The 27680-nt window shown below is 46.6% G+C and overlaps 1 protein-coding gene across 1 annotated transcript in view; it reads left to right on the forward strand.

The window, feature by feature from the left end:
- LOC146172181 (uncharacterized) overlaps positions 1–27410 on the forward strand; it is a 41439-nt gene extending 14029 nt beyond the window's left edge. Inside the window, exon 2 of the mRNA XM_084585993.1 lies at positions 26481–27410. Coding sequence (XP_084442119.1) covers positions 26481–27410 — 930 coding nt within the window. The remainder of the gene's footprint in view (positions 1–26480) is intronic.
- The last annotated feature ends 270 nt before the right edge of the window (positions 27411–27680 follow it).

The following is a 27680-nucleotide window of genomic DNA, read 5'->3' on the forward strand; positions in this document are numbered from 1 at the left end:
CACAACTGATCATTTCAAACTGTACGTCATAAATTAGAGATGTGCTCGATTCCGGAGTCTGTAAGCAACGCTTTAGAGAAGACCAGGGTAGTTATATAAGTAGTAATACTACATCGTAGGAATATTCCAGCGCCAATAAAACCATGAAAAGCAGAGGCATTTCTTTCTAGAGTTAAGTAACGACAAATACTACGTACTGGTTTTATGCTCAAAAATAACTCTGACCTGCAAAAAGTAAAAAAGAACTGTTTTAAAGACGCCGGTCACATATTACATCAGCCAGCACACTTTGACTTTGGGTCACACTAAGTGCAGATGGAGTGAATACGAACCGATACTGTAAGTATGTGTTAGATTCAAGGAAGTTCGCTTACTTCAAAGCAGCGCTGCACGCTGTGCTGATATTCAGGCTGCCAAATAGTTTAGAAAGTGCGTCGCTCTCAATGTCTTGGCCCGGCGCTGCATCTGAAGAAACAAAAATAATCCAAGTGAACAGTCTCTTCTGTCATAAGCTGTAAGAAGACATATGTGACCACTGCGCGGGAGGAATGGCTGCACAGTATTGTTTGCTTTACGTTCACTTGAAAGAAAACAGCCCCGAAAATAGTCTCCCTCTTCCTGCTCATATTCATGGCAGCGAAAAGTGCCTACCTCAATAGGGATACATCAAAATTTGAATTTTGAAAACGTAAGGGGGCTTAGGGAGATACTGCGCGCACACAGGAATTTTCATTGTCAAATATTCCTCCTCGCAGAGAAGTATGACCTACAGATTGCCTTTTTGGCTCACATTTAGCTTTTTCCGGCGGCCAGAGAAAGCTAGTGGAATGTACCAAACGCTCTGGCTGCCACTCTGGCACGTGGTCACATCCGCGCGAACACAAGTGTTCCTTGATACTTCTTGGGCTTGAGTTGGCGCCACGGTGTTGCACGCTGCGCCGAAGAAGTACTTGAAGACTGTGCCAAAAAACAGGGCCCGCTACGACGCCACACAGCATGATGCACCGATTGGCGTGGGTGGCATGAATCACTCATTACTGCGACGCGTGTATTCGATTTGTGTCATTCATAGTACTAATCTATAGTTTAAAGAATTGAATACGAAACACTCTGCTTGAGGTTGTTTCAGCAAAAAATGATTTGATGGGTGATCTCGGAGACTGTGGGTCATACGTTAATTATAACTAGCAAAAATAGGTGAAATAGTTTTTGCTTTCACCTTATTATGCACACAACATCAAGGTCATACACCTACCATACTCGTTTCATAATGTGTAATTGTATGTGAACATTGGCGTCTCGCCTTTGAGAGCTCTACGTACAATTCCGTAAGTAATAGCAAGGTGTGCCACTATGCTGCCTTTTCAGCTTTGCTGTTGTGCATGATAGTTGCACTGTGTAAAAGAATCACATAATCAGTGAATATTTGTCAAAATATTCGATTCGTACTAGGTTTTCTACAAAGCCAACAATGCTAACACGGGGGCTGGTGGTATGATACCACCAGCTTGCACAAAGGCTAGTGGTATCATACCAAAAACGAAAAAAGCCCAATGAGATTCATTTCCAGCCAGTTCAAACTTGTTAAAAGGATCGTTGCCCACTCGCGCATGTTGCAGAACATTAAGAAGTCCTGCGATCATAAAATGGCAGAAAGCATCGGCTTTCAAGTAAACCGGCTGAAAGCCAGTGGTTTTCCCGTTAGTGTCATTTCGTCTGTGGCAGAAAAGCAGCTAAGAAACATGACGACGAAAACGCAGGAGCAGAGTCAAAAGGGCAACAGAGAGCGCTATGTTGCAATTTCGTATATCGATAAAGAGTCACATGGATTAACGAAGGTGGTAAACACACATATAGTGAAGGTAATATTGCCGCGAACTATTTAAATCTTTATTTGTTCCTGTTCGACAGCCGCTGGCATGCGGCCTTATCATTGTTATTCTAGCGCGCTTATCAATTCTGTATCTCATGTTTGTTCATGTGCGTTGGCATGATACGACGCGTAATCATTTTCTTTGTCGCGAACGATACGCCGAGACCTGTCTCGAAGATTCCGATCACTCGCGTATGTTTCTATAGCATTCCAGGTTGTGCTACTAGCAATTTGCAATGTTATCTAGATTGTTCTGAGCAGCCTTTAAATTGAGCGTTGACGAGTGCGCCGGGCATTCTTTGTTCGACGATCGACGAGCACGCTTGTTGCTATCGTCGCCGCCGAGTTGCTTAGTTCTTTTACGGGCGCAAGTCAGCCCAATAAAGAGTTAATTTTAGTATCATCAAGCCTGTGTCTTCTTTTGGCGTCAACGACCTTGTCACCACTACGTGACATTTGGTGGAGGTGCTGCCTTTGATCATTCAAGCGAAGACACCAGCCTTGCTCTTTTTACCCTGGAGGACCAGTCAACAGGCCACCGAACCAGTCGCTGGCTTCAAGGGCTCCAACCTGAGCACGGTTTGCTGCCGGACCCCATTCGATCTCGGAAGGCATTGACGCTGACGATGGCCCAGCCCACAGCACCGATTGTTTTCGTCCAACCCCATGAGCCCTCCTGCATCCATGGACGACTGTACGAGGATGCGAAAGACTGGATGGACTTTTTCGACCGTGTGGCAGAATTCAACGGCTGGAACACCGCTGCGAAACTCAGGACTAGTCCAGAACCCGCCGAAAACTGTGGACGAATTTGAAAGGGAAGCATCGAGCATCGACCATCGAGGAGACGTTGGATACCCGGATGCGCCACTACAAGCGACCACTTCAGCCGGACTACTCAAGCCACTACGCCAGCGCATCTGCAAGCGGAGAGAACCTTTGAGACCTCATCCAGAAGATTGTGCAATAGAAGCTCCGCCGGTTGCTACCATCATCGCAACAACCCCAGGTGGCGATGCTCGCGGACGTCGTCTGTGACGAAGGCCAGCAGGCGCTGGGCGTTCCTCAAGTGACGGCTGCGACTGTTCCAGCACAAGAGGCAACAGCGATGAACTACGCTGCTGCATTACGTCGCCCTGCGCCGCGACATGATGACTTTCCAAGCCCTCACCACTACCATCCTGTTCCTGAAAGCCGCCCCTTGGCCCCCGCCCACCAAGCCTACCAACGACACCGAAGCCCCAGGATGTGCGACGCCTGGAGGACGGCAAACAACCGGCCATTAAGCTTCCACTGCGGTGAGGCCAGCCACATTCTGCGTCACTGCCCGTACCGGCGAATCGGCCTCCGCGGATTTGCAGTCGATGCTCCACGACCATGCTCAGGTGAACGACCGCAAGAAATCGAGAACTATCTGCGTAGCAGTGAGCTTGCGCCACCAAGCCGTCGGTTCAGGTCCCCATCGCAGTACAGGGCCCGCTTTGCGTCGCCAGGCCGTAACTACGATGAGAGTTTGCGCGAAAGATCCCCAAGCCCGCGCAGGAGAAACTAAATCGAGCAATCTTTGGAGATGATGTTGCTTCACGGCGAAAACACGAAGATCCTCCATCGCCGACAATGAATGACGACGACGCCGCCAATAAATCGCCGATTCACAAGACGACAATGTCGACGAGACCACGGCCAGACTTCAAGTTGACATCATCGCCCAGTGACATTATGACGGTGTGTCCCGGCCGCAACCTCTGCACAAGACGAAGCAGAGATCGAACACCGAAGCCAACGAGTAATACTAGGACCCGGACAAGCGACCTTGAGGTTGCTGTCGACGGACGCACGGTTACCGCCCTAGTGAACACCGGTGCCGACTACGTTGTCATCAGTGGTGCTTTCGCCGCCCAGCTCAAGGAAGTGACGACCACTTGGAACGGCCCGCTAAACCGCACCGCTGGTGGTAACCTTATTACGCCATCAGGGAGATGCGCGGCAAGGGTTACAGTAAATGGACATACATAGCCTACCAGTTTCGTCGTCCTACAGCACTGTTCCCGCGATGTGATTCTCGGTATGGATTTTCTGAACGAACATCGAGCGATCATTGACCTCCGATCAAAACTCATCAAGCTCTCGACTGACACAGCCATACCTTCTACGAGAACTTCGACGCATCATGTCGCACTCAACGTCCTCGACGGAGAATTGACCGTACCGCCTCGATCAAGCGTCATCGTTCCTGTAGTTAGAACAGAAGTCGAAATCATGAAAGGGGTTGTCGAAGGTAACACTCAGTTGTTACTGCATAGAGGACTTGGCATCGCAAGAAGCATCGTCCGTTTCCGTCATGGACAAGCTGATGTGCTCGTCACGAACTTCACCAACGAATACTGGCACCTGAACAAGGGCATGACGATTGCTTTCCTTGACGAGCTAGCGGACACCCGAGAAGTCTCCGCCCTCCCCAGCCAACTTGAAGACGATACACCCAACCGAGCCAAGCAGCCCAATTTTGACTTATTCCATCGCTCCCCCGAGAGAGACAAGACCGGATTCGCACTTTTTGAGAACTACAGCGAGTGGTTTTCTTCAGCATCGAAGGTGCGGCAAACTCCGTTGGCAAAGCATCGCGTTATCACGGACGAAAACAATCAACCGCTACGTCAAAGCCCCTACTTTGTATCGCCACGAGAACGCCAGGCCATACGGGATTAAGTTGAGCAAATACTGCGTGATGACGTGATCCAGCCATCCAACAGTCCCTGGACGGCTCCAGTCGTTCGGGGAGGACGAAAGACGGCACACTTCGCTTCTGCGTCGATTACCGCCGCATGAATAGCATAACTAAGAAGGATGTCTGCCCACTTCCCCGCATCGACGACACACTGGACTGGCTCTGCAATGCAAGGTACTTCTCATCGATGGACCTGAAGAGCGGATATTGGCAAATTGAGGTCGAGGAAAGAGATCGCGAGAAGACCGTATTCATAACACCGGACGGCCTTTTCAAGTTCAAGATGATGCCATTTTCTTCTGCTCCGCAGCAGCGACGTTTTAACGAGTAATGCAGACTTTGCTGGCGGGCTTGAAGTGGCAGATTTGCCTGGTATACTTGTATGATGTCGTTGTCTTCTCGAGAAATATTGAAGATCACCTGAAACGGCTGCAGACAGTGTTGAAAGCAATAAAATCATCGGGACTAACGTTAAAACCACAGAAGTGCCACTTCGCCTATGAGGAACTGCGGTTCCTAGGTCACATCGTTAGCAAGGCTGGTTTTCGGAGAGACCCGGAGATAACAACAGCAATCGCACAATTTCCACCACCTGCTGACAAGAAAGCCGTGCGTAGGTTCCTTGGGCTGTGCGCTTATTATCGACGATTTGTCAGAGACTTTCCGCGCATCGCCGAACCGTTGACACAGCTCACAAAGGCTAACGTACCTTTTATATGGGAAGCGCCGCAAGAACAAGCCTTCGACGAGCTTAAGCGCCGTCTGCAGTGCCCTACGGTACTTGGCCACTTTGACGAAAACGCCGAGACCGAAATTCACACTGACGCGAGCAGTGTGGGCCTAGGAGCCGTTCTCCTCCAGAAGAGTGCCGTACAGGAAAAAGTAATCGCCTATGCTGGCAGGTCTCTCACAAAAGCCGAAGTCAATTACTCAACGACCTAGAAGGAGTGCCTCGCGATCATCTGAGCCATTTCTAAGGTCCCTCCATACCTATACGGTCGACCATTCAAGGTGGTAAGCGACCACCATGCGCTCTGCTGGCTGGCTAATTTGAAAGACCCCTCCGGCCGCCTTACCCTATGGAGCCTAAGAATTCAACAATTCGACGTTACAGTAGTCTATAATTCGAGCAGCAAGCATTTAGACGCAGACTGCTTAACCCGCACTCCTGTCGACGTTCCTCCGAAGGACGATGACGAGGATGCCTTTCTGGGACCAGTAAGCGCCAGCAGCTTTGCAAACGACAGTGATCAGATCTACAGCTGAAAGACCTAGCAGATAACTTGGAAGGTAAGACCGCTTCTCCTCCTGCTGTGTTTAGGCGTTAGTTGTCGTTCTCCTTAAGCAATGACGTCATCGTAAAGAGATTCGGTCCCAACTAGACAGCGCAGCTTCTTGACGTGCCTAAAAACCTCAGACAGGAAATTCTTCATGCGTTTCACGACAAGCCATCAGCAGGGCACCTCGGTTCGGCGCGCACGTTGCATCGAATCCAGGAGAAGTACTACTGGCCGCGACTGCCTGCCGACGTTGCCCATTACGTAAAAACGTGCCGTGAGTGCCAGCGACGCAAGACGCCGCCGATCAGGCCAGCTGGGCTACTGAACCCGATGCCGCCCCAACCCTGCCCTTTCAAAAAGTGGGATGGATCTTCTCGGCCCATTTCCATCTTTATTTGCGGGTAACAAGTGGATCATCGTGGCCACCGACTATCTTACCCGATACGTCGAAGCAAAAGCACTGTCCAATGGTACTGCGGCAGAAGTGGCAAAGTTTTTTGTCGAACAAATTCTCTTGAGACACGGCGCTCCAGAAGTCCTCATCACGGACAGGGGAACGGCATTTACGGCAGAGCTGACGCTAGCCATTTTTGAATACACTCATACACGTCATCCACGAACTACTGCGTACCATCCCGACAAATGGACTTACGGAGCGTCTCAACAAAACTATTGCGGATATGATTGCAATGTACTTCGACGCCGCGCACAAGACATGGGACGCCATTCTACTTACTTTTTCTTCGCTTAAAATATAGCCGTCCAGGAGACAACCAGATCGACCCCGCTGAGCCTAGTGTACGGCAGGGAGCCCCTGACGATGCTTGACGCAATGCTGCCACACGAAACCGATGAGGATAACCTGGACATCACCGCCTACCTTCAACGTGCAAAGGAAGCCCGAAGACTCGCCCAAATGCGCATTAATGATCGGCAACGAACCGACGCCCAACGTTACAACTTACGACGACCTCGATGCTGAGTACAAGCCGGGAAATCAAGTCTGGGTTTGGACGCCGATTCGCCGCCGCGGACTGAGTCAAAAACTATTACTCTGATACTTCGGCCTCTACAAGGTGCTTCGCCAGCTAGGACAATTGAACTACGAGGTCGTTCCCGACGGCGCGGCAGCATCGCAGCGGCGCCGAGTGCATCCAGAAATTATGCATGTTCTACAACTCAAGCCATATTATGCGCGCTAAAGGCTATTCATGTTTGCTTGGCAATGTTTATGATAATTCATATCTGCTTATTTTGAAACATCGAGGAAATATTTTTTAAGGGGGGGAGTAATGCCGCGAACTGTTTAAATCTTTATTTGTTCCTGTTCGACAGCCGCTGGCATGCGGGCTTATCATTGTTATTCTGGCGCGCTTCTCAATTCTGTATCCAGTATTTGTTCATTCTCTTTGTCGCGATAAGACGCGTTATCATTTTCTTTGTCGCGAATGATGCGCCGAGATCTGTCTCGAAGATCCCGGCCACTCGCGTATGTTTCTATAATGTTACAGGTCGTGCTACTAGCAATTTGCGACGTTATCTAGATTGTTCCTGGCAGCTTTTAAATTGAGTGTTGACGAGTGCGACGGGCATTATTTGCTCGACGATTGAGGAGCATTCTTGTTGCTATCGCCGCCGCCAAGTTGCTTAGCTCTTTTGCGGGCGAAAGTCAGCTCAATAAAGAGTAAATATCAGTCCATAAAGTCTGTGTCTTTTTTTGGTGTCAACGACCTTGTCACCGCTACGTGACAATATTTAGGGCTCCAAACAAGTTGATACGCCTCTGTAACACAGTAAATGAGCTTGACATGCGTGGCAAGAGGAAGGATTGTGAAATTGCACATCAGAAAATGTTCATACCTTGTCAGAACGAAATCATTTATAAGGTCCCGATTTCGTGCAGAAAACAATACATCGGACAAACAGGAAAATGTGTTAACAAGAGGCTCTTGGAACATCAAAATGACTGTGGGAAAATCAGCCACCCTGAGAATCTTGCGCAAACTTGTTTGCGTTGCGAAACAAGCTGCAAACCATTCTTTCACAAGACTGAAATTGTAGGCAATCAAAAGGAAAGAATCGAAAAAAAATTGTAGAAGACTTTTTAATTGAGTCAGCAGAAAAAAAATACATGTGTTAGTACATCATCTGTGGCTCTCACAAAAGAGAAGAAGATATGATGGCTGTGCAGATGCGGAGTTGCGGTCGGCATGATAACGCGCATGAATTATGTATTTGCGATTTGACGAGAAGGCTACATTTATGTAAGTGTTTTGTAGATGCAAATAAACAGTTGTAAGTTCGCGCTTCATTCGTGTGTTGTCCTTCACCTGCCCCCACTCTAGAAAGTAGCGCAGAATTCCCCACTAGATTTTCTGCTTAGCAATTATATCTCATTTCGATTTGGCAGCAAAGTTACACCACAGTTATTAGATTCGGTTTTCAGAATGTACCATGCTCACGTAACTAGTTCTGTGGATTGGCGTAAAGGAAAAAAAAACAGTGACTCGCAGACTGATATGCATTTCACGAATAAACCGCTCTGACTTGCCCGCCTTGAAATTTGTAAGGCCCCCATCCCATCATCATCATCATCATCATCATCATCAGCCTGATTATACCCACTGCAGGGCGAAGGCCTCTCCCATATTTCTCCACTTAACTCGGTTCTGTACTAGCTGCATCCACTTGACCCCTGCGAACTTCTTAATCACATCCACCCATCTAACTTTCTGCCGCCCCCTGCTACGCTTTCCCTCCCTTGGAATCCAGTTTGTTACCCTCAGCGACCATCGGTTGTCCTATCTTCGCACTACATGTCCTGCCCATGTCCATTTCTTCTTCTTAATTTCTACTAGAATGTCGGTAACTTGAGTTATTTTTCTGACCCACTCTGCACGCTTTCTATCTCTTAATGTTACCCCTACCATTTTTCGTTCCCTAGCCCTCTGGGTTGTCCTCAACTTAAGTAGAACTCTCTTGGTTAGCCTCCACGTTTCAGCCCCATACGTGAGTACAGGCAAGATGCAACTGTTGTATACTTTCCTCTTGAGCGATACCGGTAAGCTGCTAGTCATAATCTGAGAGTGCTTGCCAAATGCGCTCCATCGCAATCTTATTCTTCTTGTTATTTCCTTTTCATGATCCGGATCTGCGGTTACTACCTGTCCTAAGTAGACATATTCGCCTACTACTTCCAAGTATTTCGCTACCTAATGTAAATTGCTGTTCCTTCCCGAGGCTGTTGAACATTACCTTAGTCTTCTGCATATTGATTTTCAATCCTACCTTTCTACTTTTCCTGTCTAGGTCATCAATCATTATTTGCAGTTCACCCCCCGAGTTGCTTAGCAAGGCAATGTCATCAAAAAATCGCAGATTGCTGAGGTATTCTCCATCTACCCTTATCCCTAACTTCTCCCATTCCAAGTCTCTGAATACTTCTTCTAAACAAGCTTTGAATAGTACTGGGGAGATTGTGTCTCCTTGCCTAACACCTTTCTTCATGGTAATTTTATTACTTTTTTTATGCAGAACTATAGTTGCTGTGAAGCCACTATATATATCTTCCAGCACTTTCACGTACGGCTCGTCTACACCCTGATTTCGCAATGCCTGCATCACCGCCGAGGTTTCAACTGAGTCATGCTTTTTCGTAATCAATGAATGCTATGTATAAGGGCTGGTTATATTCCGAGCATTTTTCTATCACCTGATTGATGGTATGGATATGATCGATAGTAGAGTACCGTTTCCGAAACCCTGCTTGATCCTTTGCTTGATTGCAGTCTAAGGTTGCCCTGATTCTATTAGCGATTACCTTGGTAAATACCTTATACGTATCAGACAGTAAGCTGATTGGTCTGTAATTTTTAAGGTCCTTCGAGTCTCCTTTCTTGTGAATGAGGATAATGTTTGCATTCTTCCATGGTTCCGGTACCGTCGATGACACCAGGCACTGCGTATACAGGGTGGCCAGTTTTTCTAGCACGATATCCCCTCCGTCCTTCAACAAATCTGTAGTTATCTGATCCTCTCCAGCTGATTTCCCCCTTTTCATAGTTTCTAGTGCTTTCTTGACCTCGTCCTTCGTCACTGGTGGAACGTCTGACTGTTTTTCCCTACCGCCAATCTAATTACGTCCTGACTACTTTGGCTACTGTAGAGATCTGTATAGAACTCCTCGGCTACTTTAATTACCTTCTACATATTTGTGATGACGTTGCCTGCCTTGTCCCTTATCGCATTCATCTGGTTTTTTCCTATGCCGAATTTCTTCTTTACCGCTTTAAGGCTTACCCCGTTCTTTACAGCATGCTCAATTTCCTCTATGTTATACTTCCTTATATCGGCCACCTTGCGCTTATGATTAGCTTTGATATCTCGGCCAATTCGATCTGGTCTGTTGGATTGGAAGCTTTCATACTCTGTCGTTTCTCCCCATCCCATGGTCGCCTTAAAAAGAACAAAACAGGGACAGAAACCCATTGCTAGCGGCACCAAATACTTTGAAGGACCTGAGCTGTAGATAGTGGAACTAATATTAAAAAAACATAAGTAAAATAACATCGTCACGTTATTACGTTGATCACAATTAAAGCTTTTATTTATTCAAAAGAGCGCGACGCAGTTTTTGTGCAGTAATTACAGTGCACCTTATTAACGCGAAAACATTACTTCGCTATTTTCACAGATTTCTGTCCGCAGACCAGGTCCGCAGGCCTCCTCCGTAGGCCGCGTCAGAAATATTGTGTCCGCCACAACTGAGAGTAATTGAGAAGTGGCAGAGGTTAAGGAGTGGTGTCAATCGATAGAGGGTGACGTAATGTTGTGTGCGCCAAACATAGACAAATAAGTCAATTAGGTAATTAAATACAGGCAGAAAATGTGAAAGTTGTCGGCAGAAGTTGTGAGTAATTGAATAGTGGTGGAGGTTAATGAGCTGTGTTGTTCCACAGAAGATGATGTATTGTGTCCGAAAAAATGATTAGGACAGAAAGTGATTAAGTATTTAATTCGAGGCAAAAAAGTTTAAAAGTAAGGCGAAAATGGTCTTATTACGCAACGGCTTGGCGTCACATCTGAGTGTATCAAATGCTAAAATAAATAAATCAGTCAGCTAAGGCGACGTCACAGATGTGACGTCACGCAACGTGAAGTCGAGCCAAAAATGGCATAGGAGAAATTGGCACCCAATTTCAAAGCTCGAAAGACGAGAGTATTTAGGGCAGTAAATTAAGGTGACGTCAAGGATGTGACGTCACACAAGCAGAACAGAAGCAGAGCCGAAAAAGGGCGTAGGAAGTGATCGGCGCGCGCGCAATTTGAAAGTACCAAAAACTAAAATGAGCAAACAAGAAGTGAATTATGTGACGTAGTGGATGTGACGTCAGCAACCGGAATAAGAGCTAAAAAAAGGCTTAGGAAGGAATTGGGGAGCAATTTGAAAGCACCAGAGACTAAAATTGGTAAACAAGAAGTGATTTAGGCGACTAGAAGCAAATGGAAGCAAACAAACAGCAGCATCCGATCTTTCGCGTTGCTCCAGTACAGATTCTGCAGTGCTCTTTAATTTTTTAGCGGCCTTTCTCGCTCTTGTATACACGGTGGACCCTTCGCTTTGGGACGTTAAACCCCACAAACCAAACCAAAGCTTCCAGAGGGCGACGAGCTTGCATGCATGAAGGTGGCGGTTTATCGGTGTCTTCGCTGTATCGTCGCACGGAGGAAGGAAATATATTGTCACGTGGTGGTGACAAGGTGGATGACACAATGAAGAGTCTGTGATAGCGCTGAAGAAACTCTTTATTGGGCTGACTTGCGCCCGCAAAAGAACTAAGCGATTCAGCGGCGGCGGTGGTAACAATCGTGCTCGTCGATCGTCGAACTAAGAATGCCCGTCGCACTCGTCAACGCTCAATTTAAAGGCTGCTCAGAACCATCTAGATAACGTCGCAAACTTCTACTAGCGCAACCTGGAACATTGTAGAAACATACGCGAGTGACCGGAATCTTCGAGAAAGATCTCGGTGCATCTTGCGCGACAAAGAAACTGATAAAGGTGCGTCTCGCGACATCGAGCATTAACAAAGAATGCAGAACTGATACGCGAGCCAGAATCAGAGTGATAATGCCGCATCCTGGCGGCTGCTAAAAACAAATACGGTCTTGAAGGTTTCGAGGCATCACTCCCTCTTAAAAAAACATCCGTCTCGATGTTCCAAAATAAACAATGTAACTTAAACACCACGGATTCTTTAACGCGCGCAATAAGGCTTCGGACGAACAACATATACGATTTCTGGGCGCACGCGTCACGGTTGTGATCCTGTCGAACCATCTGGAATGAGTTCATAGTCGAGTTGTCCGACACGGCGAAGGATTTTGTACGGCCTACGGCGGCGAATTGGAGTCCAAACACTCCCTTGGTCTCCTGAATTGTACTCTGCGCGGCGTCGTCGTAAGTTGTATCGTCGGGCGTCGGTGCGCTGTTGGTCTTTATTACGAAGCCGTGCGAGTCGTCGGGCTCCCTCTGCACGCTGCAAGTAACGTCAATGTTGTCCTCTTTGGTTACGTACGGATGCATTGCGTCGAGCGTCATCGTGGGCTCCCTCCCGTACACATGTCACAACGGGGACGCTCTGATCATCCCCTGCACTGCCGTGTTATACGCGAAGATCACGGCAAGATGGCGTCCAATGTCTTGTGTTCAGCGTCGACGTAAATGGCGATCCTGTCCGCGATCGTTTTGTTCAGGCGCTCCTTAAGGCAATTGGTGTGGGGCTGGTACGCAGTTGTTCGTCGATGGCTTGTATGACTCTATTACAGGATGGCTTGCGTCAACTCTGCTGTAAACGCCGTTCCCCTCTCCATGATGAGCACTTCTGGGGCGCTGTGTCGCACGAGAATTTGTTCGACGAAAAATTTGGCGATTTCTGCCGTCATACCATTGGGTAGTGCTTTTGCTTCGGCGTAACTGGTAAGGTAGTTAGTGGCCACGATGATCCTCCTGTTGCCTATAGACGAAGATGGAAAATGTCCGAGGAGATCCATCGGAATTCGTTGCAAGGGCAGGTTTGGTGGCGGAATTGGGTTTAGTAGTTTCTCTGGTCTGATCGGCGGCGTCTTTCATCGTTAGCACTCACGACCTGTCTTGTCGTAGTGGGCAGACGTTCCACCAGTGACGAAGGACGAGGTCAAGAAAGCACTAGAAACTATGAAAAGGGGGAAATCAGCTGGAAAGGATCAGATAACTACAGATTTGCTGAAGGACGGGGGGGATATCGTGCTAGAAAAACTGGCCACCCTGTATACGCAGTGCCTGGTGTCATCGACGGTACCGGAAGCATGGAAGAATGCAAACATTATCCTCATTCACAAGAAAGGGGACTCTAAGGACCTTAAAAATTACAGACCAATCAGCTTACTGTCTGTTACGTATAAAGTATTTACTAAGGTAATCGCTAATAGAATCAGGACAACCTTAGACTGCAATCAAGCAAAGGATCAAGCAGGGTTTCGGAAACGGTACTCTACTATCGATCATATCCATACCATCAATCAGGTGATAGAAAAATGCGCGGAATATAACCAGCCCTTATACATAGTATTCATTGATTACGAAAAAGCATTTGACTCAGTTGAAACCTCGGCGGTGATGCTCGCATTGCGAAATCAGGGGGTAGACGAGCCGTACGTGAAAGTGCTGGAAGATATATATAGTGGCTGCACAGCAACCATAGTTCTGCATAAAGAAAGTAACAAAATTCCCATAAAGAAAGGTGTTAGGCAAGGAGACACAATCTCCCCAGTACTATTCACAGCTTGTTTAGAGGAAGTATTCAGAGACTTGGAATGGGAGCAGTTAGGGATAAGGCTAGATGGAGAATACCTCAGTAATCTGCGATTTGCTGATGACATTGCCTTGCTAAGCAACTCGGGAGATGAACTGCAAATAATGATTGATGACCTAGACAGGAAAAGTAGAAAGGTAGGCTTGAAAATCAATATGCAGAAGACTAAGGTAATGTTCAACAGCCTCGGGAAGGAGCAGGAGTTTACATTAGGTAGCGAAATACTGGAAGTAGTAGGCGAATATATCTACTTAGGACAGGTAGTAACCGCAGATCCGGACCATGAAAAGGAAATAACAAGAAGAATAAGATTGGGATGGACCGCATTTGGCAAGCACTCGCAGATTATGACTAGCAGCTTACCGGTATCGCTCAAGAGGAAAGTATACAACAGTTGCATCTTGCCTGTACTCACCTATGGGGCTGAAACGTGGAGGCTAACCAAGAGAGTTCTACTTAAGTTGAGGACAACCCAGAGGGCTATGGAACGAAAAATGGTAGGGGTAACATTAAGAGATAGAAAGCGTGCAGAGTGGGTCAGAGAAATAACTCAAGTTAACGACATTCTAGTGGAAATTAAGAAGAAGAAATGGACATGGGCAGGACATGTAGTGCGAAGAGAGGATAACCGATGGTCGCTGAGGGTAACAAACTGGATTCCAAGGGAAGGAAAGCGTAGCAGGGGGCGGCAGAAAGTTAGGTGGGCGGATGAGATTAAGAAGTTCGCAGGGGTCAAGTGGATGCAGCTAGCACAGAACCGGGTTAAGTGGAGAGATATGGGAGAGGCCTTCGCCCTGCAGTGGGTATAATCAGGCTGATGATGATGATGATGATGATGAGTGGGCAACTTCGGCAGGCAATCGCGGCCAGTAGTGTCTCCTGGATTCGAAGCAACGTGCGCGCAAACCCAAGATGGCCTGCTGTCGACTCATCGTGCAATGCCTGCAGAATTTTCCGCCGGAGATTTTTAGGCACAACAAGAAGTTGCGCGGTCCTGTTGGGTGCAAAGTTCTTCACGAGGAGGCCATTGCTTAACGCGAACGATGATAAATGTCGCCTGAACACAGCAGGAGGAGAAGCAGTCTTTCCTTCTAAGTAATCGGCTAGTGCTTTCAGCTCAGGGTCCGATCGCTGTTGTTCTGCGAAAGAGCTGGCGTTTACCGGTCCCAGAAAGGCGTCTTCGTCGTCTTCTTTCGCCGGCGCATGAACGGGAGCTTGTGACAAGCACCCTGCATCGGGGTGTTTGCGGTCTGACCTGTAGATGACAGTGATGTCCAATTCTTGAAGACATAGGCTCCATCAGGCAAGGCGGCCGCAGGGGTCTTTCAAATTTGCCAGTCAGCAGAGCACGTGGTGGTCGCTTACCACCTTGAATGGTCGACCGTATAGTTATGGACGGAACGTAGAAGTAGTCCAGATGATCGCGATGCACTCCTTCTCGGCCATCGAGTAATTGACTTTGACTTGTGAAGGACCTGCTAGCGTAGGCGATTACGTTCTCCTGTCCTGCACTCTTCTGGACGAAAACGGCTCCTAGTCCTACACTTGTCTTGTCGGTATGAATTTCGGCCTCGGCGTTTTCATCAAAGTGGCTAAGTACAGGAGGGCACTGCAAAACTGCAAACGGCGCTTAAGTTTGTCGAAGTCTTCTCCTTGCGGCGCTTCCCATTTAAAAGGTACATCAGCCTTTGTAAGTTGCGTCGATTGTTCGGCGATGCAGGAAAAGTTTCTGACAAATCGTCGATAATAAGCGCACAGTCCAAGGAATCTGCACGAAGCTTTCCTGTCGGCAGGAGGGGGAAATTGTGCGATTGCAGCTATTTTCTCCGGGTCTGGGCGAACACCATCCTTGCTAACGATGTGATTAGGAACCGCAGTTCTTCGTAGGCGAAGTGGCACGTCTCTGCTTTTAACGTTAGTCCCGATGAGTTGATGGCATACAGGACTGTATGCAGCCGTTTTAGGTGGTCTTCAAAGTATGACCAGAAGACAATGACATCGTCCAAGTAAACAAAACAAATTTGCCACTTCAAGCCAGTTAGGACTGTGTCCATTACCCATTGAAACGTGGCTGGGGCGGAGCAGAGGCCAAATGCCAACCCTGATGGCCTCAGACAAAGTTTCCCTGGACAATGTCCTCTTGTTTGGCATTACTCTTTTTTTATATTATCCTTTGTCACCTTCAGCTCCACCTTCTGATATGTTCTGGCACGAAGTGGCTTTCTAGGGCATTTTGTTAAGACATGGGTCAAAATTCCAGCCCGAGTGTTCGCTTTTGAACAGAAATTCCGCTCTGTTTTCTTGTTTTCTCTAACAGGGTTTTTTTTCGGAAGAGGACTCGAAAGTATTGGGCCAAAGGTTGGTTTGTTTCTTTTTCTGTGTGTGTGTACAGGCAATTTTGGTTAGAAAGCAGCTTGGCAGTTTTCAAAGTTGGTTTTGCGCTTGCTATTTGCTGTGTTTTGGGCCTTGCGTGGCTGAGACTGTAAAGCTGTCCAGCGAGCAAGCAAGAACCAGCGGGCCAGATTTGATACGTGGCTGAATCGACCAGGCTGATCCGACTTCAGTTCTCTTCGCGGAGCGGCGTGGGCTGCCCCACTGCGAGACCTCTTCGGGCGGCGGACGGGCTGTTGTGACCGGAGTTCCGGCCGAGGTATGCGCAGACTCCAGCAGCTGATAATGGAAGAGTACCTAGCGGAGACCGGCGAGCGACCGCCGCCAAAAGGAGCGAAGCGGCGGCGACGGCAGCGGAGTGATGCTTTGTTTCCGGCTGCGGCGGCCAACCCTTCCCACTCTTCGGGATGGAGACGAGCTGCCATTCGGGCACTAACCCCCTTGGCACCCACGGCGGCAACATCGAGAAACCTGGACGCCGGCAAGCAACCCCCGTCAAGGGCAGTGAGGCGGTGACGAAGGCGGCAGAGTGACCTCTGTTTCCGGTTGCGGCGACCAACCCTTCCCGCCTCCCCTCCTTCGGGATAGAGACGAGCTGCCTTGCGGGCCTTAATCCCCTTGGCGCCACGGCGGCGACAGCAGGGAACCTATTCTTGTGCTGGATGGGCAAGAGGCGCGTCGCCGAGCAACATTGACCTCGCTCGCCGAATTCTCGAGGCAAGCGGGTGACCTCCTTCGAATTACGCGGGGGAAATGAGCGCCGCGAGCGGGCGACTTCACGGGATGTTTCGCCCTGGTGCCAAATATCCACCACCAGCACAAGATCGTCATCGACATAAGAGAAGTTTGCTCTCGCCACCGAAAGATGTGGGAGCACCACCTTCGGCAATGGGCGGAACCTCGAGTGATCTGTTGTGCTCACTGATTGGACTGCACAAATTGAACTTTGTTTCCCCAGCTAAAGAAGTGAGGATAACCAACCGTATTTGGGCAGTGGAAATTGCCTCTACCGAGAACTCTGTTTTCCTCTCTTTACCTGTAAATATCTCATCATGTAAAATATATAAAACGCTCTTGTTTGCCTCTCTTCCCTGGCTGCTTTTGCTCTGTCATCTCGACTCCTGATGGTTCGACTGCGGTGAAGCCTAGGCCCCGAAACCCCAGCCGCATCATTACCTTTTCGAATAAGCAAGGAGCGCCTCGTAGCTTTCGTGAAGTCCACGTTTGTAACATTTATTAATGGTGTAGTAGACATTTGTTTCTTTTTCTAACTGCAAATGTCTACTAAGAGCCCTGTATGACAGTCAGTGATTTAACTAAAGAGAGTCGCGTTGCTTGCTTTAGAATTATTCGTTCACAGAAGACGCATGTACGCCCTTCTGGAAGTGATAATACGCAAGACGGCAGCATAAGTTTCCTAGCTAAGAAAGCATTGAAGGTTTCTGCACAGCCCAAATTGTGAAGGAAATAAATTCCTTTGTTTTCATCTGTTTCGTTGAACATTACATCGGTCTCAGTTTGAAGCCACGAAGTAAAAAGAGTCTGGTCATAATGATACCTTTCTGTGTTTTTATAAGCTTGTGACCGACAAGACAACTACTCATGTTTGGGGCAGGAAGTTTGTTTGATATGGCTAATAGATGGTGCTTGACAGGAGCTGAGCGGCGGAAAAGGGGCTCAGTGAAGCTGCCCTTCGTCTTCAAGAAGGGAAGTGTAAACATTCATGCCACACACTCATCACCTTATCGGCAAAGAGTGTTTGGGGTATCTCAGCATGTCAAGGTCGTCCGTAGAGCACGGAATCACGTTTTATATTGTGAACTAGCTCTGAAATTAGCTCAAATAGAAGCCCTGATATCTGCAAGTGCTGCAATTGAACCTGAAAGGTGTCTGATAAGTTCTAGTCATATAAGCGACTGAAGCGATGACAGCTGCGTGGAATGAAAATGCATGGCATTTAGGTTGTATGACGCGAGGATGGCAATGCTGTGACACGGAAAACTTGAAAAGGTACTTGCCGATGTTAAGAGGAGGTGAGTCATGACCGGGCTCAGGATCTTGACCGGGCTGAGGACCATCCACTCTACACTCGAGGATGGGGCCGGAAACACCACTGCGGATTTTGCAGCCAGACGAACACACATGTAATATGGATACAACTACATATAAGTTAATGTAAATGACTATACATATGCAGCTTACCGGTACCACTCAAGAAAAAAGTGTATAACAGTTGTATCCAATCCGTATGGGGCCGCAACATGGTTGTTAAGGAAAAAGGTTCTTACTTAAGTGGAGGACAATGCAGACGGCCATGGAACGGAAAATGGTAGGTGACACGTTAAGACATAGGAACCGTGTAAAGTGTGTCAAAGAAATACTTCAAGATACTGAAGTTATAGTAGACATAAGACTACATGGGCATGGGGAGGACTTGCAGTTTGATGACAGGATACCCGATGGTCTCTAAGAGTAACCAAATCAATTTTAAGGGATGCTAAGGGCAACAGGGGGCGGCGAAAATCGGGTGTGTGCATGAAATTAACAAATTCCTAGGTGTGAGGTGAATCCAGCTAGCGCAAGACCGAATTAGGAGGAAAATGGGAAAGGTCTTTGCCCTGCAGTAGGTATAGTCAGGCTGATTATGATGACATAAACATGCATAAAATGCTTAAGCTAACTTCCATTTCAAATTGGTACCACTCTCGGATGATGACTGGTCCCCAATTGAAACATGATAAACATCTTGATGTGGTCCTAAGCGTCTACCTGGGCCTGGCTCATATTACATATTTCTCAAATGTTTATGACTACATATAAACATACCCCCATCTCTTTAAATGCGCCATTCGTTCAGAAACTATGGAGTGACTTTTATAAGAAATAAAGGAGCACTTAACACGGGTAAATGGGGTGCGCCTCAGTTCGCAGGTTAAGCCAACATTTTTACAAGTGTACTTGTCTTTGCCTGGGCAAAGCCATCATCTTTTGCTTCCGAAAACGAAAAGCTGGGGAGGGAAAAGTGGGTGAGAAGAACGCAGGTGTGAAGGAGTGGGGAGGGGAGGATGGTAAAAAAACATTCTTCCGTATATATTTCTGAGCCTGAAACCAGGGATCCTGTGGCCTGCAAAAGGAGTAAACGCGGCAGTACCAGGAAAAACTACAATACCGGTCAAATTATTAGTCACCACTTAAGGGGGCTTTGTGCAGATACACCTTACAAAGGGACAGGCTTTGTAAAGGGCCCTGATACGACATATATCTAAGGGGGACAATTCTTAAAAGGTGGGGGGTTGGGAAGTACAGTCACACGATAATAACCGCACATTGAACCACAACTGATAATGAAAACAAAATTCTTCTGTATGTATTTCTCAGCATAGAACCAGGAATTCTGAGGCCTGAAAAATAAGTGAAAGCGGCAGTATCAGGAGAAACTGCAATACCAGGTAGATGATTAGTCATCACTTAAGCAGGTTTGGTGCAGATACACTTTACAAAGAAACAAGCTTTGCAAAGGGCCCTGATAGGGGGACAATTCTTAAAACTGTCCAAAGGCGAAGGGGGGGGGGGAGAAGTACAAATTCGCAGAAGAATAACCGCAGGGTGAACCGTTGTGGTTCACCGCAGGGTGAACCACAACTGACATGAAAAGAAAAGTTCGAGGAGAAACTCAAGCAACAAGTGATAAGGAGGAAATGTGTTTTCAGGAACATGCACAGGTTATACTATTGCGGTAGGGAATATAGCGTACATTTGCTGTGAATAAACTGTACAATTAATGCTATGTGGGATTGTTTTCCCGAATAGTTATGATGCAGAGGGAATATACCTAAGGGATTCTAACGTTCCCTTAGATATATTTATTCCTGCAGATTCCAATGTTCCAAATTTGTAAATTTGATGTGCCTCTGTATATTTTGTGTCCCTTGCAGATTTAAAGCTTGACTGGAAAATATATAATTTAATTTCTTCGAGCGTACGGTCTTTCTGGTTGAAATGCTGGGAAAAAGCTTTCGGGGGGTTTTTGCCTGCCTCTTCCCGATGTCCATTAAGCATTATGTTCATTGGTTGCCCTGTCTCTACGGTGTACTGTTTATGACAGGAGCATTCTAGAAGGTAGATAACGTTTGAAGACGTGTAGATAAAGATTGATTTTATGTTAAATGTGAAATCGCTTGCATTTGTTTTAACCATGGTATCTTTTTGTATATGACTGCACGTCTTACATATAGTTCGAGAGCGAGGGTGTGGTTGTGTTGGATACTTGTTTTCGAGTTTAAAATGTACTAGAATATGTCTGAGGTTTGCATTACGTTTGTATGTTACCATTGGTGCCTTCGGAAATAATTTCTTCAGGCGTTCATTACATCCTACATAGCGTTAATTAACAGTTTACTCACAATGCATGAACACTCTATTCCCTTCCGCAACCTGTATATGTTCCTCTAAAGACATTTCCTCCTTATCACTTGTTGCCTGAGTTTGTGTTCGAACTGTTTTTTCAGGTCAGTCGTGGTTCACCATGCAGTAATTATTCTGTGACTTTGCACTTCTCCCCCCGCCCCACCTTTGCAGAAGGTTTTAGGAATTGTCCCCCTTATATGTATGCCTTATCAGGGCCCATTGCAGTCTGTCTTTCTGTAAAGTGTATCTACACCAAACCCGCTTAAGTGTTGATTAATAATCTACCCGGTATTGTAGTTTTCCTGGTACTACCGCTTTTACTTCTTTTGCAGGCCACATGATCCCTGGTTCCAGGCTCAGAAATAAATAGGGAAGAATTTTTTTGTTCACTACATGACCTATGTTCTTCTCACATATCCTCTCCTCCCCACCCTTCACACCTTCTTTCTTGTCACCCACTTCCCCTCCCGAGATTTTCTTCTCCGGAGGCAAAAGCGTATTTAATCCCCATCCAGTGATGATGGCTTTGCCCAGACGAAGACAAGTCCACTTGTCGAAACGTCGGCTCCACCTGCGAACTGAGGCGTACCCCATTTATCCTTGTTCAGTGCTTCTACATAGCATGTAAACCGTCTTCTTCCTTTCGTTTTATTTAAGGGAAGCAACCGAGAGCTTTTGAGAGTTGCCTACACTTGCCTGCCGTATTTTTTGTTCGACAACGGTCTGATTTGGTTTGTGGGGTTGCTTTTCGCCTCCATCGAAAAGTGCAGCCACGGCCGCTATTCGATCCCCCATCCTTGGGCACAGTGATCGTGTGCGATAACCACTTCACCACAACGGTGGGCTGTTCAAGAAAGGTAATTATTCTAAAAATACTCATTCGCGTACCATTCAACCTGTTTGAAGATCCTCGGAGACAGCGCCCTTAAGAAAAGCGCATGTGGTTCTCTGACATGCGCTTCGTGTCGCAGCGCTAAACTGCTGGCGAATAAAATGTCTTTTTTCAATTATAAAAGTTGCTATTAAAGCTGGTAAAAAGTTACTGTGCTAATCAGCAGGTGTCAAACATATCAGTGAGGTCCTTATCAAGATGTTCTGCACCATCTGTGTTGAATCCTTGTACCTTAGACTCATGATTGAATACTAGTTGATTCACCATTATCATCAGACTGACTCTGCCCACTGCAGGGCAAAGGCCTCTCCCATATTCCTCCAATTAATCCGGTCCCGGGTTAGCTGCATCCACTTCACCCCTGCAAATTTCTTAACCTCATCCACCCACCCAACTGTCTGCGGCCCCCGCTACGCTTTCGGTCCCTTGGAATCCCGGCCTCGGCGGCAGCTTTTCGATGGGGGCAAAAAGCAAAGCGCCCGTGTGCTGTACTATGTCAGTGCACGTTAAAGTGCCCCAGGTGGTCGCAATTTCCGGAGTCCTCCACTACGGCGTCTCTCACAGCCTAAGTCGTTTTGGGACGTTAAACCCCACAAACCAACCAACCATCCAGTTTGTTACCCTAAGCGACCATCGGTTTCTGCTCTTCGCACTACTTGTCCTGCCCAGGCCAATTTCTTCTTGATCTCCCCTAGAATATCAGTAAATCAAGTTATTTCTAAGACCCACTCTTCACGCTTTCCAGCCCTTAACGTTATCCCTGCCATTTTTTGTTGCATAGCCCTCTGCGTTCTCCTTAGTCTAAGTAGAACCCTCTTCGTTAGCCTCCAAATTTCAGTCCCATATGGCAGTACAGATAAGATGAAACTGTTGTATACTTCCCTTTCGAACGAAGCCAGTAAGCTACTAAACATAATCTGCAATTGCTTGCTAAATATGCTCATCCCAATTTTATTCTCCTTGTTATTTCCCTTTCATGGTCCGGATCGCTGTTACTGCCTGTTCTAAGTCGACATTATCACCTACTACTTCCAGTGCTTCGCTACCTAACGTAAACTGCTGTTCCTTCCCGAGGCTGTTTGATATTACCTTAGTCGTCTGCATATTGATTTTCAAGCCTACGCTTGCACTTTTCCTGTCTAGCTAGTCAATCATTCCGTGCAGTTCATCTCCTGATTAACTTAGCAAGGCAATGTCATCAGCAAATCGCAGATTACTCAGGTATTCTCCATCCACCCTTATTCCTAACTGCTCCCATTCCAAGTGCCGGAATTTTTCTTCGAAGCACGCCGTGAATAGTACCGGGGAGATTTCTTCTTGCTTTACGTCTTTCTTTGTGGGAATTTTGTTACTTTCTTTATGCAGAACTATGGTTGCTGTGCAGGCACTATATATATATATCTTCCAGCACTTTCACGTACGGCTCGTGTACGCCTTGATTTTGCAATGCCTGCATGCCCGCCAAGGTTTTCTACTGAGTCAAATGCTTTTTCATAATCCATGAATGCTATCTATAAGGGCTGGTGCTACCCCGAGACGTTTTCTATGACCTGGTTGATGGTGTCGATTTTATCGATAATTGAATACCTTTCAGAAAACCTGCTTGACCTTTTGCTTAATTGCAGTCTAAGGTTGTCGTGATTCTATTAGCGATTACCTTACTAAATACATTATGCTTAACGGACAGTAAGCTGATTGATCCGTAGTTTTCCAGGTCCTTAACATCCCCGTTCTTAAAGGCCCACTGTCCACCCTCCGGTCGAAAATATTTTCTTCCCCGGTGACTGTGAGACTTCGCCCCTAGAACGCAAGGCCGCAAAATGTTTTTGAAAAGAGTAACTAATAACGCAGTTACAGCCACCGCAATCACCCGATTCTGTCATGCCTCTCTCCTTCCATTCCCTCGCAAAGGTTTTTCACTCTCCTGCCCGAGGTCGTCTAGCCTCCGCAATACAAATTCCCCTTCCTCCTCCGCGTTTGGCGGGAGGTGGGGCGTGGCTCTCCGCGAGCGCTAAAAAAAAAAAAAAAAGAAACAGTCGAGGGAGCGCGCGGCGCTGGATTCAGCCTGGCCGTGGCGAGGGAAAAGCGCGCTGCGAGCGGTAGACACCCATCCTTCTCCCATCAGTCAGCGAGACGGACCAATTGACGTCGTTCCTGGTACGTACGTCATTATCGTGGCCCGTCGGGCCAGCGCAGGGAGCGGTGAAGCTGGCTTCTCAAAGGAGAGAATGAGGGAGCTTTGAATTGTATTTTCGATGCTTTGCGGCGCGCGTGTCGCTGTAGAATTTTGCACAGACTATCTCCGGTACCTGATCGAAACACTGGGCTCCTTTTCTTAAAAGGGCCTTCCCTGGACAGTGGCCCTTTAAGAATTCAGATATTTGCGTTCTTCCATGGTTCCTATGCCATCGATGAAATCATGCACTGCGTATACAAGGGGGCCAGTTTTCCTGGCACGACATCCCCCCGTCCATCAACAAATCTACATTTACCTGCTCCTCTGCAGCTGCTTTCCCCCATCCATAGTTCCTAATGCTTGCTTAACCTCGTCTTTCATCACTGATGGAATGTCTTTCTGCTATTATTTATTGCCAGTGTCATTATTGTCCTGTCTACTTCGATCACTGTAGAGATTAATATAGAACTCCTCGGCTACTTTGATTACCTTCTACATATTTGTGATGACGGTGCCTGCCTTGTTCCTTAGCGCATACATCAAAGTTTTGCCTATGCTCATTTTCTTCTTCACCGCTTTAAAGCTACCGCCTTTCCTTACATTATGCTCAATTTTCTCCATGTGATACTTTCTTATATCGGCCACATTGAGCTTATTGATTAGCTTTGATACCTCTGCGCAATCTACCTGGTCTGTTGGATTGGAAGCTTTCATACTTCGGCGTTTCTTAATAAAATATTTCGTCTCCTTAGACAGCTTGCCGGTACCTTCTCGAACTAACGTACCGCCGACTGCTACAGCCCACTCAATAATGATGTCTGTGTATATTACCGTTTATTGCTTGTAGGCGAATGTCATCCTGGATTAGAGCTTAGTATATATTTTGTAGCAAGATCCTGAACTCTCCTGCCCTCGCCCTCTCTGCTTATTCATTGCTAGAATTTTTCTTACTGATCTGTTTCATTCCCTCTTCAGATTTAGCCTAATTTGATGCCTTACCATCCTGTAGTCACTGCTCCACACTTTCCCGATTACCTTAAATCCTGCATAATGGCGTGGTTAGAACACACTATGAAGACATGTTCGTTTTTAGTCTACCTATTAGGACTTTTCCACGTACACTTCCAGATCATTCATTGGCTGAAGAAGTTACTGCGCTCTCCATACTCAACTAGTAACTCCCCCCTGTTATTCCTAGAACTAATGTCATAGTCCGCCACTGCCTGGTCTCCTGTCTGCATTTCCTTACCTTAGCACTGAAATCACCCATTAGTACCGTATACTGAGTCTTTCCTTTCCGCATTGCGAATTCTACATGTTCGTAAGAGCTTTCAGATGCCTGGTCATCAAGGCTGCATGCAGGTGCGAAGGCCTGTACAGCTTTCAGTTTATATCGCTTATTAAGCTTAATTACGGTGCCTGCCACCCTCTAATTAATGCTACAGAATTCATCTATATTCCTACCTGTATAATTAGTGACAAGCAAACCTACTCCTAGTTCCCGCCTCTTCGGATAAAATTCGATAGCACAGTATATACTAGTCCTTCAGTAAAGTATATGCCTCATTCGGCGCCTTATTCTCACTAAGCCCTAGGACATCCTTTTTCATACCCTTAAGTTCCTATAACAGCACTGGTAAACTAGCTTCACTAGTTAGTGTTCTAGGGTTAAATGTTGCCATGGTCAATATCCAGTGGCGGCCTGTTCAGCGGAGCCACAGATTCTTAGCACCTCCCGCTGCGTCACAGGCATGACCTTAGCGGTGGTCAGTTTCTCTGCCGCTACTGGTGACTGAAAGCCGGGGTTTTGTAGGATGGGAGGCATCTTCGAATTAGTGCACCAGGGTGGCCAACTCCTGTTCTGGTGAGGGAATGTGTTCTCGGAGGTGTTGACCGCCATCAGGTAGCATCCCAAACATGTTTTTTTAAGCAATTTCATCGACACGTTTTTTTTTTTTCAGATCCGGTGAAGAATTGCGCGGCACCGAGATTAGAGCCACGTTCCTCTTGCATAGGAGGTGGATATTCTACCTCTACGCCACAGCTTCCGAGCTAGTTGTTCAGTATTTATTAATTAATAATAATACAATTTGAACAAAAGCATTCATAGTCAAAGCTATTTTGTCATCCGCTCGTTGGTCTTACTGGCGCGAAGACACAATGTTCTTTTTTAGTCATTGGTGACCCTAATCTCAGATGGACTTCATTAAAAAAGTAGGACCGAGAAACCTCCATAGCTTCGCTTTGACTCGGTAAAGTTAAAACCCTCTCATAGGATTTCTCTCTTGTGTTATACGCACGTACACAGACACAGGCGTGATCGGGCAAGCAAGGTGAAGATGAACTAAGATTAAATAATTAGACCGACACTTAAGCTCAGCCTTGAGGGTATGATACGATGCAGCCCGCATTACTATGTTGTGCTTTTGCTTTGAAAACTCCATGTATATCTGCGTTTTGCGCTCAGAACCCTTCTTTAGATCTAGCCCGCGGAGGCGCCACTTTTCTTGGAAACGATGTATTAGGCCTCGAATCAGTTCTGCTGCCCGCCGCAATCCGGTTTCCAACACGCCGTTCTCAATTCTAGGGTACGGCGGGCCGTTTTGACTGATTGGACTGTATATGCTGTCGCGTAAAATACCGTTCTAGCCCTATGACGTCGGCTTAAAACATTTAGTCATAAGTGCAGTACCGACTAGTACATTCTCAGTGTGTCTACGTATTTTGGCGTAAGTAATTATTACACCAACATTTATATGTTGATTTTTCCCGCAGAGGTGTCAATAAGGATATTGCCCAGTACGAAAATGAGGCCTGACAAGTTTTTCTCTACAGGAATCTTCAGAGTAAATTGTTTTCTTTTGTTACAGCGAGGAATAGGAATTCATCGTTGTGACTAAACTTTATAGAAAACCGACTGACAGGCATCAATACCTCCATTTCGAGAGCAGCCATGCAAGGCACTGTAAGACAAGTATACCATACAGCCAAGCACTTCGTTTTAAAAGAATTTGTTCAAAAGATTCCGACTTCGTTGACAACTGCGAGAAAATGCGTGATGCCCTAACAAGACAAAGATATCCAACGCAAATTATTGACGACGCAATAAAACGCACCGATGTAATGGACCGCAAAGATCTCCTTAGCTCACATGAACATACTCGACAATCACCGAACCCCACTTTGGTGCTAACCCATTGCGCGTCAGCACCAAATGTTAACGGCATTCTCCGAAAACATCACAATATCCTTATGCAGAGCAGTCGCCTGACCCAAATCTTCCCACAACCACCTCGTGTCGCATACCGAAGGTCACGAAATTTGCACGACTTGCTAATTTCATCTAAAATGACTAACCCTCTTTCAACTGGCTGCCGCCCTTGCCAAAAGCCACATTGTAAGGTGTGCGATCACATGACCACCACTACAGCAGTGAAAAGCACAGCATCAGACTTTTACTGTAAAATAAAAGGTGATTTCACTTGCGACAGTAGCAATGTCATCTATCTGCTCCAGTGTTCTATGTGCGGACTCCAATACATTGGACAGACTGAACTGCCGTTCAGGTTACGATTCAACAACCACAGATCACATGCTAAAAGCTTGCCTAACCTTCCGCTTTCCAAACATGTCGCGATTCCGGGCCAGTCTTTTGACAACATTACAGCCACAATACTGGAATCTGGTTTTATATCTCATCATGAAAGAGAGGTCCGAGAATCCTTTTTAATCTACAAATTTAATGCAGTTACTTCCGGTCTCAATGAAAACCTAGGGAAAATATCTTTTTTTCCCAAGACGCGTGATTAGTATTGAAGTGAAGGTGCATGACATGCTATGTTTACGTTTTTACATGTATTTGCCTTTAATACAAAAGAGTGCTCCAGTAAACTTGAATTGAACTTTCTAAATGTCAGCATATAAAATATCTTTCTCTGTATGTTTCACTAGCGACTGCTCCTCGTGTGTTGGATTTTGCATTTATTTTGTGTGCAAAAGATGATTACATATCTTGCGTATGATTCTTGGTATTATCTTAAAAGATGCAATACGCATTAATCATTACCTTGTGCGCATGTG

This window comes from Amblyomma maculatum, unplaced genomic scaffold (genome assembly GCF_055883805.1).
Source record: "Amblyomma maculatum isolate TAMU_Amacu unplaced genomic scaffold, ASM5588380v1 scaffold_13, whole genome shotgun sequence".
In the NCBI taxonomy this organism is placed as follows: domain Eukaryota; kingdom Metazoa; phylum Arthropoda; class Arachnida; order Ixodida; family Ixodidae; genus Amblyomma; species Amblyomma maculatum.